At 46.8% G+C, this 18,859-nt stretch overlaps 1 protein-coding gene across 1 annotated transcript in view; it reads right to left on the reverse strand.

Annotated features, from left to right (window-relative positions):
- JAG1 (jagged canonical Notch ligand 1) overlaps positions 1-18,859 on the reverse strand; it is a 37,000-nt gene that overhangs the window by 16,552 nt on the left and 1,589 nt on the right. Inside the window, exons 3-5 of the mRNA XM_017869175.1 lie at positions 10,415-10,466; positions 4,907-5,161; positions 2,823-2,883 (exon numbers count right to left, since the gene is read on the reverse strand). Coding sequence (XP_017724664.1) covers positions 2,823-2,883; positions 4,907-5,161; positions 10,415-10,466 — 368 coding nt within the window. The remainder of the gene's footprint in view (positions 1-2,822; positions 2,884-4,906; positions 5,162-10,414; positions 10,467-18,859) is intronic.

Below are 18,859 nucleotides of genomic sequence, written 5' to 3' on the forward strand. Positions count from 1 at the left end.
GGGGGGGGGGGGGGGGGCGTGGGGGTGGGGTGCGGGTGGGATGGGCAACATGTTTCCAGAATGGGACCTGGGAAAAGCCCCGATCAGTGCCAACCCCCTAAGCTGCTCAGCTGTAACTCTGGAAAACAAACCTCCCCCTCCAACTCCCCAGAAGGAAAGGCTTTCGGTTTCCCAAGAGCGGGAGGCAGGCTAGCAAATCCTTGTCATGGGAAAATTATAGGGAGCTAGCTAATAGCTAATCACCCACGGCTGAGAGTCAACTTAACCCCTGAGAATACTGACTAACCACTTCCTAACTTCTAAAACCGAGCCATGCACACCCACATGCAAAGAATCACTAGAATGTGTGGTTTAAAGTTAGACACTGGATTCTGGTTTCTGTAAAGTGGAATGTCAACGTGACAAGTGACTAGAGGAGTAAGATAAGAACAAAATTACAATCTAAATAAGTTCTCAAAAGCAGACACCCACGTTAGTGGGAGGTAGGGGAGTAGCCATTCTGTCAAGGCTGATATTCTTAGCCTGAAAGATAGTGAGAGGGAACTGATTACGAAATGGCAATATTCTCACCATCTTCCCTTATTCTCTTCCAAATTCAGGATCACTAGGCCTCTTCAAGTTGCCTCATAAAGGCAAGGAGAGGCAGCTGAGGACCCAACCTCACCTAATTAAAGAGACCTCAATCCCCAAGCATAAAAAAGCAACCACAAGAGGCCATGGATGACTTCAAAAGAAAACAAATAAAAATACTGACCCTAAAAGAGGTACCAACCAAGTTATCCCAGTTTAATAATATATGATTAAGATTCTCATGAGAAATTGAAGTGACTTTCCTCAGATGATGATTCATAATTAAGTTTGATATTATTGGCAGGCTTGCAATAAGCAAGCATGTATACCCAGAGAAAGGAACTCAGTCTACTTGGGAACAACAGAAACCAGTAAATTCTCATGTGGGGGTGAAAAAAAAAATAACCTGTGTAATACATAATCCAAAAGACAACTTGCAGGTAACTTGCCATTCAACTATTTCTGCAGCAGGACACAACCTGAACTTCCTCAGCGTGAAGGTTCTGTTTTGACTTTCTTTCAAGGTAGGGAGAGAAAACTGGGCTGGGAGACTATGCAAATGATGTGTGGGAAAGTCGCACCTTAAGTAAATAAGGCCATCAGTGCGTGTCTGGGCAGGGAGAGGGAGGAGGGACTTCGAAAGAGAAAGGGCTAAATTCTGGAAACAAAGCCTGTTGTTCTGGCTGGGAGGGCCCTCCCCTGTATCGCTGTGTGTGTGTTCTGATGACAGCAGCACAAATCACAGTCAGCCTCCACTGATATCCATCTGAGCAGGGAGCAGGCTTGGAATCACTAATAGCACTGCCATTGGGACTTTCTCCAGAATACCCTTAATTAGGAAGAGGTAAGGTAGGTGGATTCCTGCTCCACATTTGACAGCAGAGCTGTTAAATACTACAGTTCACCGCCACCAATGGGAGACAGCGGGAGAAGCCCCTCAGCCTTCCAGGAAAAAAACTATCTTTCTGAAATGTAGGAAGAGACAATTCAGGACAACCAGTTCTTAATTTAGAGTTCCCTGTTCCCCCTTGCGTGGGAGGGGAACAGACAGAGTGGTGGAATCACAAAGGTAAAGGCCACAGATCGTTCTCTTCAAAGCAGCAGCCTCAAAATTTACCAAGCAGCAAAGTCATGTGGCAAGCTTGTCAAATGCAGACTCCTGGGCCAAACCAAGGACTGGGATTCTACGGATGTGGGATGGAGCCCACGAACCTGCATTTTAACAGCTCCCTTGTTAATTCTGAAAGTTACACTTTCAGTACTGAGGTTTTGGGGCAGTGATCATTGATGGTTCCATCAGCAGGATCGCTTGGGAGCTTGTTAGAAATGCAGAAACCCGGGCCCAGCCCAGACCTATAGAATCAAGACCTGCATTTTAATAAGAGCCCTCAATAACATTAGTTTGGTACATACTGGTTTAGACTATGTTTCATAAGAGTCCCTTTACTCATGTCAGAGTAGCTTTTGGAGCAAAAGTGACAGGTTCAAAGGATCCATTTAGTGTTACTCCTTAACATTTGGGAGGAGGGAGAGTAAAGCATAGGACTGCCAAAAACACTACAGACACCAACAATATTTCCCTAAATAAGCCTTTTCCAAATTGGCATAATATAAATTTCAAGAAGTTCCAAAATCTGCCATCGTGAAGTGGTCAGGGCAGGCCCCCCTTTGGCTTCTGCATTGTTCCTGGACCATAAAGGAACAGACTTCAAAGGACTGCAGCAAAAGTCTACATTCATCAGGCTCAACTGACAAGATTCCGGGGCAGCCATTAACCTCTCAGCACCAACCCAGCTCCCGCCTGCAAAGGGGCCAGGAGATTGGACTAATCCCATTCTAAAGAATGCTGGACTTTCGCCTATTGATGGGAAAAGTGGGGGAGGGGGCTGGGAGAAGAAAACCTTGGTGGAAGAGGAGGAGAGAGATGCAAAGACACAAGCCCACATCCCTCCATCTAGCCCATTAGCACTGTAAGGGAAGATTATAAAAATGTGTTATCAATTTACAGAACAGTTAATACATGAAGTCACTGGCTATGCCCAAAGAGTTTCTTTTTATTCCAAGAGAGAAGTGGTGTGTGCATTCCACCAGACAGCTGGTATAATTTAATAAGCTTCGGATGTGTCTATCTGAATTGTTTAAAAAAGCTTTCTTGTTCTCCAAGGAAAAAGAGGCATAGTCACAATAAAATCAGTCCCTCTCTTACATAAAGGACAATTAAAAGAAATCTCACAAAAGACCAGTTTATTTACCTGCAGTCACCCGGGAGTTTGCAAGACCCATGCTTGGGACTGCAGCCTTGTCGGCAAATAGCTGTAAAAAACAGAGAAGGGCGTGTCAGCACACTGCCTATTCCTTTCATCGCCACAGTCATGAGAATGACCCATTGCATTAAAGTCTGCAAATTCCACAATTTTAATAGATCTCATATCAAGTCCCTTGTAAGGAGAGGAAGATGGGAGAGGCCCAAATAACAAAACCAGCTTTAAACTTCAAGGCCTTGTTAGCAGATCCTGAAAATATGATATTGTTTGGGGACAAAATGCAGACAAGTTGATGAGGGAACAGCGACCTTCGTCCAGCCTCTCTAAACCATAGCTACCCTGGCTCCTTGAGCAGAGCTTGGTCAGTTTCCATTCTGCCCACACCCTTTTAGTTAGAAGAAAAAAAGGTATAGATAATCCTTCCCCATCCCACCAGGACATGTTCAGATGAGCCTCAGGCTTAAAAAAAAAAAAAACAAAAAAAAAAACCCATACCAAATGCCTGGTTTCAAAATTCCACGGGACTAACAGAGCCAACCAGGCTGGATTCATTGAGCAGGCTAATCTGGTGGCCAGATCTGGTGAGATTTTTGTAAAGTACCCGTGCAGAGCGATTCTCTACTTCGTTAAAAAAAAAAAAAAAAAAAAGAAAAAAAGTGACTTTTTAAAAAATGTCGGTTTATAAGACCAGGCACAGTGGCTCATGCCTATAATCCCAACACTTTGGGAGGTTGAGGCAGAAGGATAGCCTGAGGCCAGGAGTTTGAGACCAGCCTCAACAACATAGCAAGACTCTGTCTACACAAAATAAAAAAGCTGGGAAAGCTGGGTGTGGTGGCATGTGCCTATAGTCCCAGCTACCTGGGAGGCTGAGGCAGGAGGATCACTTGAGCCCAGGAGTTCAAGGCTCCAATGATCCATGATTGTGCCATCATGGGTGACAAAGTGAGCACCTTATCTTAAAAAAAAAACACCAAACAAAAAACCCACACTAAGTGTTAGGTCATTTAATTTTTCAAACACACTAAAATATGTTAATCAATTCCCCTTTTCATTTGAATTCCAGAAATGCCATCCTTTTTAAACTCTTGTCTCCAATTATTTAAGAAAGCATTAGTACTACCCAGGAGATCTGCAAATTCCTTCCTCCATGCCCCATCCCTCTGTCATGGTTGTAAAACTCACTTCGAAATTGAGTTTATCAAAATAATTTACCTAATTATCATGTAAAATAAGCAGAGTACATGATTGCTCGAGGGGATATTATACGGTTAACAGAATTACCCATCAAGTTGCTATGAATTGGAATCACTGAATTCTATAAAGGGACTGGGACAGCAGACAGTACAGAGACTAAAAGTGGGCTCAGTCCTACATCAGTAGGAAAGCTTGAGCTAACCACATACCTCTCCCCCTCAATGCCATGACCCCAAAGATGCCCAGTGAAAACTTGCTGCAAGGCTACCCCGAATGCAGGGCTATCATTTCCTACAGGATTGCCTGTTCAGACGTCAACTGGGCTAACCTAGTCCTGTCTGGCATCTATTTTGGGTCAAGTTCCTTAGAAGCAGAGTCTGAGAAGGGGATCTGGACATAGGTAGAAGGAATTGATGGAAGCAGATAGGGGTAGGGGAAGGAGCTGAGCAAGAACATGGTCTCAACCGGAGTCTGATTTCAGCCTAATCCCAGGGTAAGCTCTAGAGTGCGCATTGTACTACTGTTTTAAGGCAAAGGAAGCTGGCCTTTGTAGCCCTATGTCTGTCAATCACTGACTGTGAGCTGGAGGAATGGGGCATGCACTGGTTTGGCCAAAGACGAGTCTCCGGAGAAGGAGCAGCTGTGAGCTGTTGGCAGCCAACACAGCACCTGGGGGATGGGGATGTCAGTAAAGGGGATCTGGATGGGGCACCGACAGCATCTTCTACACTCAGCATCTTCATGCTGCAGGCCCGGAATAACAGCCAAAATCCCACCCCACCTGAGATAGCCACATGCCACCTGCCTGCTGGTGGGGGGATAAATGAACACTAAAAGCAACAGGCATATGTGCACATGCACACACACACACATACCTCTGTTACATTCGGGGCCCATCCAGCCTTCCATGCAAGTTTTGTTGCCATTCTGGTCACAGGCATAGTGTCCAAAGAAGTCATCTCTGGGGCGGCAGAACTTATTGCAGCCAAAGCCATAGTAGTAGTCATCACAGGTCACGCGGATCTGATACTCAAAGTGGGCAACGCCTGTGTTCTGCTTCAGCGTCTGCCACTGCCGGCTGGGGTTGATCATGCCCGAGTGAGAAGCCTTTTCAATAATACTGTCAGGTTCTAAAGACAAAATGATGAATCGTGTTAAATATTCACATTGGAGCCTTCTTCCCTGACCGTTTTGGCTTTTTAAAATAAAAACATACCCAGATGCTATGAAATGATATCCGTTGTACAAAAAGGCAAAGAAATGAAAAGGTGATGCCCTTACCTAGAGACAACCTGTTACCACTTATTTACCTTCTTTCATGGGTACACAGTATTTCATCGTCTGGAAACACCAATAAATAATTTACCTAGTCCCTGACATGTGGGCATGTGAGTCGTTTGGGCTTCCTACTATTAAACAAAGCCACAGTGCGCATTCCTGGAATGTATCTGCCTGTGTATGTTTCCCACAATCAGATACTCTAGAAATGGAAGTGCTGAATCAGAGTATGTGCACAACCAATCGACATCTGTCCACAATCTCAAACTACCCAGTCTGTCCTCCCACCACCCAGGAAGCTGTGCTTCCCAATAACACTGCCAACGTTGTACATTATCAAGCCTTCTCATCTATGTCTGATAGGTAAAGAGGTATCTCGTTTAATTAGCATTTAATTAAGTGATGGTGACAGTCCTTTCCGGTAGTTACAAAACCATTTATATTTGTTCCTGTGAACAGCAACAGCCTCTCTCCTCTGCCAACTTTTCTATTACATTGCCATACTGACTTGCAAGAACTCTTTACATATGAGAGAAAGTAGCTCCCTATGGAAATGTTGCTCTTGAAGAAATTTCATTACTCCAGATAAAGGTCAGCAATCATTTCTGGTTTTAGAGTTTTGTGTCTTGCTCAGAAAACCTTTTTGTCCATTCCGAAACTCTTAACTGGAAGCCAAGGAGAGGACTGAGTTATATTTTTTTTAAAAAGTGTTAACATGGCAACCTTTAAAGCCAGCCCTTAAATACCAACACCTTGAATCTGATGCATTCCACCTTCCTCCCCTGCCCAGGAGGCAGATGGAAGAATAACTCACCAAAGTTTAGACACAGGTAAATCAAGGGGAGGGTTTTTCCTTTTTCTTTTTTTTTTTTTTTTTTTTTTTTTGAGCCATAGTCATGCTCCCCGGAAAAAAAAGCTTACTGAGGAAAATAAACACCTCCAGCTCAAGCAGCTCTCAGGAGTAAGTAGTCCCTGCCCTGAGGCCATTTATGATCTAGTTTGAGAAGAGACAGGTACAAAAATAGCTCAAACATGAGGTGCCAGGAGTTCAGGTGAGGGATCTGAAAAGGCAGCGAGGCACTAAGTCAGCACCCCAGCCTGGTTTTGTGTTTGTTTTCTTAAACCTGCTAGCACCAACTCTTCATCACCTTGTCAAATCCAAGGCCATCTTGGAGAGACAGAGACTTGCTATATCTTTGTGATTCTTACCCACCCACATGGCTGTTTTTCTAGGCCTCGGGCCCATGCTCCTTTACAAACTGATGCAAGCCCTGTAGGTGACCAGGAGAGAAAGGACTCCTTGGTGGCTTCATCCACACATCCCACTTCCAACAGGGCACCAGTATTCACCCTCTGGGGCTCTCAAACTGCTGCGTGGGCAAGACAAGCCTTGAACAAGCCCACATACCTGCAGCCTGACACCCCGGCAGCACTGAACCACTTGCAGGTAACACTTTCCTCATTTTTGCAAATAAACAGAGGCCAAGGAATGACAAAAATGTCTCTCCATTAACTATGTTTGCTCTGCTGGTTCAGTTAAAAAGCACAGTGGGCTATTACCACACGCTTACAAGATCTTCATAAAAGGGATCGGTTATACACACTAGCCATGGCTCAAAGGCATCCAGCTTCTGAGGCTGGTATCAACAACAAACAGTTCAGACAAAAGTCCAGGGCAATCCTAGGGGTACAAGACTGATATGTACTTTTCAGTCACGCAGGAAGCTTTCCACTTATTTCCGGGAAGTGCCGTGAAGAGGATCACTTCAGAATCTTCAGTGGAGCTAATGGAGCTGCATACATAACTTCACACCTGCTCAGGGAGGGGGTCGAGCGTGTCTGGGTTCGAACACCTCTGCTGCCTGCTTCCTGATCGCGCTTCCCTTCAACTTGGGGCACCGGAAAGGTTATCTGTGGCAGTTCACTTGGCAGTCCAGCCTGGTGATTGGAAAAGGACGTCACCACGCCTCTCTGTAATCCCTAGTGCCATGAAGATGAATCACGAAGAATCCATGACCACCTCGCAGGCCACGGAGGAGGTGATGAAGGGCGAGTCTCAGCATAACCTGGGACCACACCAACCCGAAAACCTAGAAGGGGGCCTCAGCCAAGAAGGCTAACCTGGTCTGAAGTGTGCCTGTGTATGCTTACATGTCTACTGTGCATTACAGTAAACCGAAACCATTTGCTCTGGGGGAGAAAGAAATTTGGAACTCTATATACCACAATCCCAAAATGTAATAAAAGACTTTAAAGGACCGATGACAGAAGGACCAGCCTTAAATACTTTCGAATACATAAACAGCACCTAGGCTATATTTGGGCCCGAGTCTGCCTGTGAGGGCTCACTGCAGAGCTGATAGAAGGAATTCTCTGCCCTAAAACTCAGCGCTCTGCCTTTGATTTACATCTGAAGCCAGAATGTTTACAACTCGCTTGGGTCCCACAGGGCAGCCAACTCCATTTGGGCTTCTGAACATCCTCAGCTTCTGCCCTGTGGAGTGCAGTCCAGAGAGAGTGGCTCAGGGTGAAGAAAGGAACAAAACACTCCAGGTAGCATCAACAGCATGTGCAAAGGTCCTGAGGCAGGAGAGCACGCGAGGTAGTTGAGGATAGAAAAGCAACTGCTAGGGTATGGCCAGGCTACAGATACGATGGACAACATGGTGTGTAAGACAAGGCTGGCAGGGAGACAAGGCTGGGCTGCAGAGAGCCTTGTGGGCCACGTGAAGATCTGTCCCAAGAGCAACAGAAGGCCACCGAGTGGTTGGTTTTTCATAATAAGGGTGACAAGCCAATGTTATGCTCTGAAAAGACCAGGATGGCAGAAGAATGGAGAAAGTACTAGAGGTAGGTCTGAGCAGATAAAGGTGGACCAGACGGAGGCTACTCTAAGTTCGGTCATGAGCAGATGGTGACTTGGACCAGGGCAGTGGCAGAAAGCAGGCAGATTCAAGTGAAGAGCTGGAGAGATTTTTCAGAACTTGGAGGTGGACTAGGTATGGATGCTAACCAGAGACGGGGTACACAGAGCGCCTTCCATATTTCTGACTTATGGCAATGAGCGTTCAAATATCAGTGGCAGACACCTAGAAGGGGCCCTAGGGAAGGGACTGCTTTTGTCAAGAGAAGATCCTGAGTTTGGTTTTGACTGTGCTGAATTCAAGATTCCTTGGAAGCATCATAGAAGAGGTCAAATAGACAAGTGGAGAAACCATTCCCACCAAACCTCTTCGGGGTTCACCAAGTGAGTTTTGATAACCTGCAATGGGCACCCATGACTTTGTATCAACCCCTCTCTCTCTCTAAAAATAGAGGTTTAAAAGACCTTTATTCCTACCCCAGTCTTCCTTGTCCTCTTCCAGGGATTTGGTTACCCCCCCAGCAGGAGATGAAACATCCCAGAACCCCAAAATGGGGCTACCTGGAAATGCAGACAACTGTGGGTAGTTCTGGACAAGCCCTGGGTTCCCAGGGGCATAACTCTCTGACCAGCGAGGCAACAGTAGGCCCAGGAAAGGTTCTGCGAATGCTGGAGTGTGGCAGGGAGGTCTCTCACATGTCCCTAACAAGTATACTGACCCAGCTCTTATCACAGGCCAGGATCAAACTCAAGTTGTTCACTCTACCGGGTGGATTGTTTTAATAGCTAAAAGGGAGGGGAAAGAACACCATGCTGACACCATAATATTACAGAAGAGCCTATGCCTCCCTCCTCCTCGACCCCTTCTGCTTAACGCTTAGTTACCATTGTAAGCAGGTCACAGTGACATAATGTTCACAGTCCTCAACGTCTGTGGCAGGGAAGGGAGGGGAGAACAAACAGGTGTCTGTGACCCTAACTGGCATCAGCTATAGCCAAGGCTGACACAGCTTCCCTGCCACCCCCACACGCACTCCCCATGGCATTATGGGGTAGCCCTCTGGGGAGGAAGACTTGGACCTTGGACTTTCACAAGCTCCCATCCAGGGAGGATGACACCCAAAGAGTTGGAGTTAAGATTCCCAAGCTAGAAGAGTGACCCAAATGGCCTGGGACTCTCTGGCACATCTGGGCTCAGCAATGATTCTGCAGCCCCAAGTGGCCCAATAAGCCAGCCACAGGTGGAAGTTGCCCACGCAGCAGGCACCGAGCCCTCAACTGCACCCACGGTGGGCATTCACCATTCTCTGTCAGCAAAAAAGCAAGGCAAGGAAAGAGGAAAAGATGTTATTCACAGTGAAAACAAACAAAAAAATGGTGAGATAGAAAAGCAAAAAGAACAAGGCATTCAGAGAACGGAGAGCCAAGACAAGAAGCTGGATCCACTCTTCCTCATGCACACACCAAGAGACTTCAGTGCGCATCAAGTTTTCCAGCAACAGCAACCCAAACTCTGCTGGCAAAAAGGCAACTGAAGTTTCGGCTCGTGAACAAAAACACTGTAAAGTTACAATTAAAGAGCAAGACTACTTGGTAAGCCAGACTATGTCATTTCCATCACATCCTCCATGGCTTATCCACCAAAACCGGCCACTCACAGCCCTGAAAGGCAACCTGCACTGAAAACAGAGCCATCTTTCAGAAGGGGACAAGGCAGGTAATGGCTGTGAAGCTCTGTAATTCTGCTTCAATGAAAGGTCTGTGGCGCAGTGTGGGAAACCTGGATGGGTTAGAAGCTCACCTGCCCACCAAGTGAAATTCAAGGTCGGTCTCTAGAGCCCAGCACCACCTTTATGGCTTTATCTTTCTGATGAGAGATTAAACGCGCACTTAAAGTTTAAATGGACTTTTAAAAAGTCACTACTTTGATCCTTTAGCAGCCTACAAGGTTTTAAAGTTGTAAAACCATTAAGATCTCTATCCTGCAGATAATCTAGGTTTCATAATCAGGGAATGAGTTAACTGGGAGTCTGTTCTGGCCACTTAATATTCCAAGCTAAAATTCTAGAAAAGTTAAGGAATAGATTCCACTGACAGGTTCACCCTAGGGTGCGGGGGAGAACAGATGGCAAGGGGTGGCAGAAATCCTAAGTACTAAGGAGACAGATCCAGCTCCAACTGGTTGGCCAAGCCCCACACTTCCACATGTGTTTAGAGAAAAGTCCACAGAAGCGATACTTACGAACGGTGTCATTACTGGAATCCCACGCCTCCACAAGCAATGTATAGGACCTCTGCAAGACAGATAAACAACAATGTAGCAATTCAGAAACAGGGTGGACTCTCCAAAATCTCGTGCATTCTTGGCCTCCTCCCAGAAGACCCCACCAAACAAAACCATAATGCCAAAATAAAAATTCTATTGGTTGTTGCACTGAGTTCCTGGACGTTTAAATCCAAACCAACTCCCCTTCCTTTGTCAACTCTTCCCAGGTTGACAAATGACTCCTTTCACCTGGCAAGGACCCACTGGGGTCAACATGCATGCAGGCAGCTCAAAGTTGAGATCAGGAAATGCCACCTCCCTATATGATATGAGAGAACTTAGCATATAGTTTCCCAAAACTTTCCAGACCCTGACCCTAGTGCACAAGTGAGAAAAAAAAAAAAACACAAAGAATTTATTCTAAGTTAACCTAACCAGGTATTTGTACCGAGGGGGTATTGCTAAGGTTACACTTTGGGCCCTGGTGAGGCAGTCTCTAGGGAGGCCCCCTTTTCCTTTTTAGAACCCCTTTGAAAGCTCTGTCTGTGTGAGACCATCCTGGCTCCCACAAGTATCGGGTAACTCTAGGAAACAGGAGGGGGTAGATGCAAAGCGACTCTGCAAGACAAAGAAGTCAACCACACTTGGGCGGTGGAGTTGGGGGCAGATCCCAGGGAAGAAACTACAAAGGGAGAAACAACCGCACACCCATGGGTTATATTTATTGATGAACTTATCTGTTAATAAGATCTAACATTCCAAGAATAATCAGAGTCTACTAACTAAACAAATTCCCTGGACACTGGCAAGATACCAGCTGTTAAACTGAAGGCACCTTTTATCTTCCAAGCTTATCTCAGAATTCCACCTCCCCACCCCTCCGCCAAACCTAAGCTATTAGCAAATTCCCTCCTTTTCTAAAAATGTCCTTCGTCATTTACAGTAAGGTCAGTCTCGCAAAACACCGGCGTTTAAATGAAGCTTCTGCTATCTTGGCGCTGAAGAAATGTACTCAAGGCAGGTGGGGTAGACAAGGAACATGAACTGGGTTATGAATCCCCGCTTTGCTGTGTCAGAAACCAAGCCATCGGAAATAGAAGCGTGTACATTAAATAATACCGTGCTGTGCCACCAGAAGCACACTGCTGCCAAGAGAAGAGAAAGCACCTATGAGATAAAGGCAAAAGAGAAAAAGGGTAAAAGGGAGTTTCATTCATAACTCCAGGCCAGCTTAGTGCTCTCAGTGACACAGCAGGTCATCTCTGAATATAAAAATATCTTGTGATAGACCCTGCCTTGGAATTCAGCCGAAATATGTTTCATACTCAAAGCAGAGTAGGATTCCATTTCGTTCACTGATAACTGTGGGAAAATGCTCAGAAAAGCAAGCAAAACCGGGCAAGCCGGGGCACATACCCAGCCCTCTCCTGTTAGTGGCCACAGGTCCAAGTTCATTGTTGTTGTTACTATTTTATTAGCGAAAGTTATACCTTATTTACAGCCTCTTTAAGTTTCTTAGGACTTCCTGCAAATTACAGGACTCTTCCCTAAGAGCAGCAAGAAATTATAGTTCTCTGCTGATTTGAGGTAAGAGCACAGTCAGAATGAGGCCAGATGTGTGGCTGATTCTGTATAATTAAGCCCTTCATTTGCTGGTCACGTTGGGGCCCACGTCCTCCACTTCAACAATATTGCTGTAATTAATCCTCTGATTAAATGCATTGACACCACGAGTTTTGACAGACTTGCACAAGCGCTAAACACGTAGTACCCACAAACCCCACTGCAAGGGAAGGTGCCGGGACTGAGCTGGCATGGCAGTACTAACTCGGTTTAATACTCAAGGAGGAAGGCATCCTTAGGTCTTGCACAAGAACTTGGAAGACCAAGCGGTCTACCAGGCTCATCCTCGCCAGAACTGGGAAAACCTCAGAAGTTGCTGACCAATGTCACCCCACCTGGAGAGAAAAGAATTGCACACAGCCCTACATGCCTGGCTCTGGGATTTTCCATGAACTGCCTTCTTTCTCAGAGGCAGAGACAGGGTGAAGGCAGGGAGCTACAGTGACGGCAACAAAGGCTGGACTTTTTTTCCTGCCTGTTTCAGGGAAGGGATTAGGGTCTCCTGGGGCAGGAGGATTCCTCCTACCCAGCCCTACAGAGAAAAAGGATTCCCTCCAAGGCTCCTATTAGGAGGCACTCAACCTCCCACTCCATCCCCACACTATAGATCGATCAGCAATCAAGATAATTTAACAATGATTGTTAGTTGCTAGAGAACTTTAATTTTTCCCAGGCCCATGCTTGACCTCTCTACATCCCTGAACATACACCCAGGCATTGAGATCCCAGACCACGCACATACACCTCATGCTGTCAAAGCAGGGACGAGGCCACAGAGCAGCAAATCCACTATGCCAAAGTCACATACAAGCAGCCACTGCAACTCTGACCCCCAGTAGAGGCTGAGTCCTCCATCCCAGGAGGGCTTGGAAAGGCAAGTATTCAAACTTGTTTATACAGCAAAACAACAACAAAAAAAGCAAATACCTGGGTTTTTCTTGGTTTCAGACTACAGAACTAAGATTCTGAAGAGTCACCTGGCTTTCATCTTTTTTCCTTATGTTTTCCAGAACAATACTGTGGGGGCCACACAGGAGGGAGGGGTAGCAAACAGATCTTCAGTCTGGATTTGCAACTGAGTCACCTCAGCCACTTCCTAGCTCCAAGTCCAAGGAAATCTGGCAAACTGGCAGCTGGTTCCCATTCTGGTATGGCATCAAAGAGGAACGGTCAGCCTTCAGAATTGCTTTTTGGAAGATTTCCGTGGAATTCTACCTAGAGGAGAGTCCTGGCATCAAAGCCCCAGGGCATCCAAGGGCCACCAGGCTCCCCCTGCCCCCAAGGCTGGGGCCTCTGCACCTCCTTCCACCCTCCACACTTAGGCTGCTGTGCCAAGGTTGTGTTCTCTGCCCTGTCCCACTCCATGGCGGTTACCTTGGCACTGGGCAGAGCGGTAAGCACTTAATTGCCACATTAAGAAGGGGGGATGTAAGAAACAAAGGTAATTGTGTTGGCAGCCGGGAGCTTCCTTTTCCTGGCAACAGTGACAGCCAAACCAAGCCCTGAGAAGCGGCTGCCTCCCCTCCTGCCAAGCTGACGGACACAAATAAACCGCCATCCAAACGGCACGCGTGCGGCGTCCAAAACCCCAGGCTGCAGCGACAGGCAGGCCCGCCGGCGGCACGCACATCCTGGGAATGCCCGACGTGCCAACGCAGCCATTGTGCACAGTCAGTCGGCTCCCGGGGTTCGTCAGGGGCCCTGTGCTCTGCTGACTCAACTGTTGCTTCCTGTCGCTTGTCCTGTATTAGCATTATTTTTGGAGAGGCCCCATTATTCTCCATAATCCTCATTTCAGTCAATTCGGCCAACTCTATTGTCCTGCCTGTGTCTGGGTGGCCAGAGTATAAAATATTCCAGTCACAAAACATATTAAGCAGAAAAGATTGCAGGGAGTCCATGTGTGGGCACACTCACACATACTCATGCACACCATGCCAGTGGGTTTCGGGAAGGTGAGATAAGAAAGGACAACTATCCTATAGCATCTAGGCTAAGACTTCATACACAGAAAGCAATCAAGTCTGTAGGGCTTGACATGTCAATAGAGTCCGATCTGGTTACAAAGGGTGATTTTCTCATCAAAGCCCACCTCAAAGGCTCACCAAGGGGCCCCAAAGCTCATATCCAGATTTGAGACTCTCAATGAGACATCCCCACCCCCTTTCCCATCATTACCCTTACCTGTTTGAAAAGCATCCCACTGATAATTAAATGCACCAGTTACAAAAGGGTGGCGAGGTTAATAGATAGAATACCAAGAAGCCAGCCAAGCACAACGGTCTGGTTCACACAGAGCAAGCCTGAACAAGAAGCCTTTCTATTTATTTACCAAAAGTGCATAAAAACTGGGTTGAGCTGGTAGAGGACTCTGCATGTTTGACTATTTACATACTCCTTTAGCTACTGGGAGCCACCTTGCGGAATTTCTTCCCAGCACACGCACTGCACCAATGATAGATGTCACTGGCACCATAAAAAAAAAAAAAAAACAGTACGGGGCTGCTGTGGTCCACGCGGTAATCAGAAATCAGCATAGAAGTCACAACACAGCTAGCCGGTGCCATGCACCAAAGTAAAGTTGGGATTTTTCTGAACCCAGGACCCTCCTCCATTTCCACCACAATTCTAGAATCATCACTTTCCATTCATCCCAATGTATCTTCCAACAGCTGGAAGAAAAGACTAAGTATATATATATATATATATGTGTGTGTATGTATTTAAAAGCTGAAGCCAAGAGTGACTTCTCTTAGCAGCCTAGATCCTAAGCTTGAAGGATGGGGTAGGTGGAAGAGCAACATGCCTCCAGAAGTTTGCCATGGAAGAATTTGCAGGAATATTTGCATTTGTGGATTACAATGCTAATTGTATGCACATCCAGAGATCATGCATTCTTACGTTGTCACTAACCTTGAAAGCCGGACATTGGGACCAACTTCTGGCCCATCTACAATAGGGCCAGTGGATGATATGAATCCAGCCAAGGCCTCTGTTCACATTCCTGTTTTCAGATCAGGAACTCTGAAGGCTCCTTGTTGCCTTGACACTGTTTTTTTTTTTTTTAAGTAAATTTTTTTTCCATGCTAAACTTCCCACACGCCTTCTATCTAAAAGATCCCCAAAGGCACCACTATTTGGTGTGAAGATTTTGAGCAACATTTAGATTGCTGATTTTCTGGGAGCTTGCATGCCTGTAAGTTGCTGCTGACTCTCCTTTTTACCCACTCAACTCCCCCAAAAGCCTCCACACCAAAAGTTTCACTGTTTTCTAAAAACGTCTGAAGTCCCTATAGAATGATGGGTGTGGAACTGGTGGGTTGCAAATTCATGTAAGTACAGGAGGTTTGAATAAGTTGCTAAGAAACAAGACAACAAGGAGGAAGAAAACACAGAAGGTTACACCTGCAAGAGAAAAAAGAAATATTAGAAACCAAGTACCTGGAATAAAGATTCCATTTTTGGAGCAGCTATTCTGCAGATACTTAGCACAGCTCTTTCCAAGCAAGCACAATTTCACTTTTCCCCAAGCCCAGTGTTGCAACACAGACACATCACTTCATCCCTTTGGTTTGAGGTAGACTTCTTAGGGCAAAAGGCATTTCTCCACATGCAGAAAGTCCCTTGCTCTGAGCACATACATACACACGTGCTCTTTCTTTGTATACCTGCTGACCACATGGGCGGGATGCAAATCCTGGCTGCAGAAAGGAGGCTGGTCAAATCAGAACCCCATCCTTGCGCCCTCCATGTGCCCACACCGTATCTAGAGAAGCTCAGGGACTGGGAAAGACAGCAAAAGGTATAAAAGTAAGGGCCTGTCAATTACATTCTGTGATTAGCATCATGGCAACTGGTCATTCAGGCCTGAAGTATGAAGGGGGCCAAAGCTGGCATCCCTCACACAGAAGAATGTTTCATTGGATTTTCCTAAAAAACAATTAAGTTGATCTCAGCAAGTCTTTTAATAGGATCAATGGAATTTAAATGTGAGGCTAATAAGCCAGATAACCCAATTGCTTCCCCTAACATTTCTCTACATTCATTTCACTCTGGGGCCAATGTAGCAATACAGCTAACTGGGGTTCTGAAGTTCCCAAAAAGGTTTTGGGGATGAGTAGTGGTAATTACACTAATGCATTTTTAATAAGCAGGCACTACTGGGATTTAGCACGAATTTTGGGAGGTACAAATTAACCATTTCAGTGATTTATAAGTGGTCACTCCTAAATTATTTCCTGTTAAGCCCAATTACTTCCTACAATAATGTTCTTATCACTTGGTCCCCCAAGTTGAGAATCATTAATCCAGATAGTTGCTGCAAGTTAAGCCCCTTGGAGCAGCAACAGAATGAGAATTAGAAGCCAGTGGTGAAAAGCTACCCCAAGACCAGAGCTGGGGCAGTGGACACCAAGTGGGACATACTCAGATATGATATATGGCAGGAAGGGCCGCCTCTACAAAGCCTTTCACATGCACATCAGAACGTGCACTGTATTTCATATCCGACCAAATCGTTTCCTCCTCGTCCTCTCTAGAACATGAACAGTTGCTTGGATAGGGGTCATAATTCCAAACAAAGGGCATGAATTACACGACCTTCTACACTGACCTACCCCTGCACCCTTTGCTGACACCCAGCGTCAGCAAATTTGGGAGGACTCATGCAAATGCTAATTGTGCCTGCTAGGGGTTGGGAGCCCAAAGTGGTTTGGAGTTTTGCTTTGTTTTTAGCCATATATCTTTTTCTTGTTATCTCTTGAATTCTGTGCTGAGTTCATTTATTTCCTATTCAAGGGAATCAGTTTTAAAAGACATAGTTAATTTCCAAACCAAATGAAGCTGTGCTCTCTACTTAACTACTTGCTCAGCTACTTAAGTATTTCAGTTACATTTATACTCAGCCTGGAATCATTCTTGAAAGTTGTGGACTGTGCCGTTTCTCCAACCACATACAGAAAAACAAACACACCTAAACTCCAGTTTCTCTTGAAAAGTAAAGCTTATGTTTCACAGGCCTTTTTGGGGCATCAGGGTGGAGACTTGTGATACATGTATTTGCACTAACTTCAAAAGAACCACATTCTCAGTGTTGCCCCATCGGTCTTCCCCCATTCGAGAAAAGCCGAGAGTCTATTTCATGGTTGGTGACCCGTGGGGCCTGAAACCACAGAAGAGCACCAGCAAATGCAAATCAATCGCTTCTCCTGCCCTCCCACACTATTTCCGCTCCTTTTCCATTGAGTACTAGCTGACCAAGTGTCAAAAGGGGACAGACGCACCTTCTAGGTCACTTTTCCTTGGCCAGCCTGGAGAGCAAGCCTCCTTGTTTTCATGCTAGCCATCCCTCTGACCCTACTCTCCAAAATGAGCCTCAGCCAGGCTGCTGCTTTTCCACATCACTAATAAGATTCCTTTTATGGTCTTGTGAAAAGCAAGGGGCTCCAGACAGATCCTCCGGCAGGAGGGTGGAACCACCTGCAGGCCCCTTCCCCCTAAACTCCAAACACACGTTCAAGGGCAGTGAGTATTCACAGTCAGCTTGGGCCCAGCCAGATTTAAAGGTAGCCAGGCTCTTTAGCTTAAAGTTCTCCCTAATAGGGGATTAACAAACAAGATAAATACTCTTGGTAAAAATGAAATCCCACAACAGAAGAAGTCCTTGGACCTCAAGAGAGCTTCACATACGGTTGGTTTTTTTTTTATATATAAACCCCTTTTCATGGCAGTTTTTGATAAGTGTCTTATCTCACCCACAGCAGAGGGCACTTTATAATGCCAGCTCCTGTAAACGTGGATTTTAAGAGCCACCCCAAGCTTCACACACAGACACAGCCTGATACTCTTCCCCTCTCTCCTCTCCTCTCCTCCCAGAATCACAGCCTAAGTTGGCGGACAGGAGGCAGCAGAGTGCACCCCATTAGAGCACGTGGTGGTAAGCAATCCTCTGGGGCACCGAGCTCCCCCTCTCACCACCCACCCTCCCAGCACAGGCTAGGCCAAACCCTAGTCTTGGCAATGAGTCATGCCTCCTGGACAGCGGGAGCCAGGCAGAGGGCACACCCCCAACATTTCCCTTTCCTCCCCTTCTGCAATCGCACCCATCTTCCTTCCACCCATTTTGGGATGTTGCAAGGGCCTCCTTGCAGGATCTGCCAGCTGGGCCCGGGACCTCGAGCTGCTTTGGGGGCGGAATGGGGCGGAGGATGAGGCTCTATCACTTGCACCCGCAGGCACTACCTCCAGAAGACCACCCCTTCCAGGCCTTGGCACGGCCCCCGGCTTGCGGGAGCCGTGCACCCGCCCTTCCCGGGGAAGTCTGCAAACACAGCTGTTCCAGAGCCCGGGAACCGCTGGAAGTGAGGCCACAAGAGCTACACCACTCGGGGGCGGGGGCAGGAAGAGGCCGGCAGCGGGCGGGGTTCCCGGGTCTACAGCTCCTGTGAGGGCCCCAAGAACCTCCTCCTGCAGCGGCCGCCCCGGCCCCTGAGCCGAGCCCGGAGAGCGCCCCCGCACACACTAAAATCTCCCGGGGAGCAGCGGGAAACGGACTCCCCCACACCCTCCAGGAAGGACACACCCGCCCTCCCGGCCGTTCACGGGAAAGGGGAGGTTGCCAATTTGGACGGCGTTCGCAGGCCAGAACTGCGCCGAGTCGCCTTCCACGGCGCACCAGGTTTAATTAGTTAAGAAAAGAGATCAGCTACAACGACCTCTTGGCTTGGGGCCGGGAGGGTTACTCTGGGAACTTCAAGTTGCAAGTTTACACCGGCCTTCCTAGGAGCCTGGTCCCATAAC

This window comes from Rhinopithecus bieti, unplaced genomic scaffold (genome assembly GCF_001698545.2).
Source record: "Rhinopithecus bieti isolate Rb0 unplaced genomic scaffold, ASM169854v2 scaffold_8, whole genome shotgun sequence".
NCBI classification, from domain to species: Eukaryota; Metazoa; Chordata; class Mammalia; order Primates; family Cercopithecidae; genus Rhinopithecus; species Rhinopithecus bieti.